This window comes from Bison bison, unplaced genomic scaffold, assembly GCF_000754665.1.
Source record: "Bison bison bison isolate TAMUID 2011002044 unplaced genomic scaffold, Bison_UMD1.0 scf7180017854359, whole genome shotgun sequence".
Taxonomy (NCBI): domain Eukaryota; kingdom Metazoa; phylum Chordata; class Mammalia; order Artiodactyla; family Bovidae; genus Bison; species Bison bison.
In genome coordinates this window covers 12,722-14,932 of record NW_011484932.1, presented here as the reverse complement: position 1 = coordinate 14,932, position 2,211 = coordinate 12,722, and the positions used below count along the sequence as shown (strand labels likewise).

Genomic DNA, 2,211 nt, shown 5'->3' with positions numbered 1-2,211 from the left:
TGAACTTTTTGCAGCTGAGTGGCCACGAGGCCCCTCAGCTGCTGGAGGCTGCCCTGGCCCGGCTGCCTTGGAGCCTGCCACGCCTCCGCTCCCTGGTCCTCAAAGGTGAGCGCCCCCAGTCCCAGCCCTGGCCCAGCCTCTCTCCAGCTCCTGCCTCTGCTTCCTGGTCCCGAAAGGTGGACCCCGGCCCGAGCCCTGTCCCCTGCACAGCTCTACCCAGCTGCATTCCCCCAAGAGGAAGCTGGCTGGGCCTGGGCTCCCAGACCCAGCAGCTGCACAGTGGGGTCTCCAGTAGACCCCAGGGTGGGTCTTTCTCCCGAGGTGGGTCACCGGTGGGTGACGGCTCTCAGCTGAGATGAGACCGCACCGTCTGTGTGCCCGCTTCACCTGCAGGTGGTCTCCAGCATCTGTCTGTCTCAGTTTTGGTGGGGTTGGGGTGGAGCTCTGCGTTCCCATGCACCCGTTTCCCTGGCTGGCAGAGCTGGGCCCACCTGGGACTCCGATATGAGGGCCACGTCAGTCTGCCTCTCCCCCATCAGGTGGGCAACGTCGGGAGGCCCTGGGTGCCTGCCTCCGGGGGTCCCTTGCCACACTGCCCGCCAGCCTGAGCAGCCTAGCCCGCTTGGCCCACCTGGATCTGAGCTTCAACAGCCTGGAGACGCTGCCAGCCTGCGTCCCCCAGAAGTGTGGCCTGGACGCCCTCCTGCTGTCTCGTAACTGCCTCTCAGAACTGCCCGCGGCCCTGGGGGCCCTCCCCGCTCTCACCTTCCTCGCCGTCACCCACAACCGCCTGCGAACGCTGCCCCCAGCCCTGGGAGCCCTGTCCAGCCTGCAGCGCCTCGATCTCTCTGGGAACTTGCTGGAGGCCCTGCCCCCTGAGATCGGAGGCCTGGGCAGCCTGGCCGAGCTCAATCTGGCCTCCAATCGGCTGCAGAGCCTCCCCAGCTCCCTCGGTGAGTTGCGGCCCTGGCTCCCCGGGCCCAGTGGGGAATGTCTGTGGGCCGCCGGCTGCCCTGCCCCCCTCCGCGGCTGTCTTTCCTCTGCGGTGCCCTGTACACGCGGGCTGGCCCGCCTGAGCGTTCGCCTTCCCCGGCAGCTCTTGCGTGCCCCCCGCTTCCCTGGCTGTCGAGTCTTCCCACCTGCACAGGCCTCCCCAAGCTCTCTAGTCCAGCTACAGGGCGGAGACTGAAAGGGCTTCCCAGGAGGCCCCGTGTGAGCCGCCTGGCCTGGCGCCCGGGGACTGGGGTGGCCGTGGTATTCCTCTGCTGGCCCTAAGCCGGCGCCTCCCGCAGCGGGGCTGCGGGCCCTACGGCTCTTCATTCTGCACAGCAACCTCCTGGCTTCGGTGCCCGCCAGCCTGGCCCGCCTCCCGCTGCTCACCCGGCTCGACCTGAGGGACAACCAGCTCCGGGACGTGCCCCCTGAGCTGCTGGACGCCCCCTTCGTGCGCCTGCAAGGAAACCCCTTGGGCAGGCCCCCTCCTGACCCCCCCAGCCCCCCAGGTAGGGTCACGGTGGGGCTGGGGGCAGACCACAGACAGGACGCAGGTGTCATCAGTGGCCTAACCTCACATCTGTCCTTGCCCAGGGACACCCGTGGTCCCAGAAATGCCTAGGCTGTTGCTGACCTCAGATCGGGACAGGTATGGCGTGAGGGAGGGGCTGGGCTGGAAAAGCCTCTGTCCACCCCGTCACCCTGCCTTCACTGTACACCTTGCCTGTGCCTCGGGGGTCTCCCACAGGTGCCCGGGGTGCCAGATTCAGACCTAGGGGACCCTGCTGTGTCTGACCCTGTGCGCTTCTGTCTTCCCTTAGCTTTGCCGTGACCCCCCAAGGCTGCTCCGTGACCTTGGCCTGTGGCGTCCGCCTGCAGTTCCCCGCGGGGGCCACTGCTGCCCCCATGACCATCCGCTACCGCCTGTGGCTGCCCAGAGCCACGCCTCGTCGCCCCTGGGTCCCCCACGACGCTCTCCTCAGTGGTGTCCTAGAGCTGCAGCCCCACGGGGTGGCTTTCCAGCAGGCACGACCGGGGCAGGGTGGGGTGGGCGAGGGCCCCGGCGAGGAGGGTCCGGTGTGGCCCCGGCGCTCACGCCCCCCTGCCTGGCAGGAGGTGGGCCTGTGGCTGCTCTTCGTGCCCCCACGGGCCCGGCGTTGCCGTGAGGTGGTGGTCAGGACGCTGAGTGACAACAGCTGGAGCGACCTGGAGACCCAC

At 68.7% G+C, this 2,211-nt stretch overlaps 1 protein-coding gene across 1 annotated transcript in view; it reads left to right on the top strand.

Moving 5' to 3' along the window:
* Positions 1–8: 8 nt before the first annotated feature.
* The window catches only part of PIDD1 (p53-induced death domain protein 1), a gene marked incomplete at its 5' end in the record, with an annotated part of 7,463 nt that continues 5,260 nt past the window's right edge, over positions 9–2,211 (top strand). Inside the window, 6 exons of the mRNA XM_010856606.1 lie at positions 9–105; positions 540–953; positions 1,293–1,502; positions 1,588–1,642; positions 1,815–2,019; positions 2,107–2,209. Coding sequence (XP_010854908.1) covers positions 9–105; positions 540–953; positions 1,293–1,502; positions 1,588–1,642; positions 1,815–2,019; positions 2,107–2,209 — 1,084 coding nt within the window. The remainder of the gene's footprint in view (positions 106–539; positions 954–1,292; positions 1,503–1,587; positions 1,643–1,814; positions 2,020–2,106; positions 2,210–2,211) is intronic.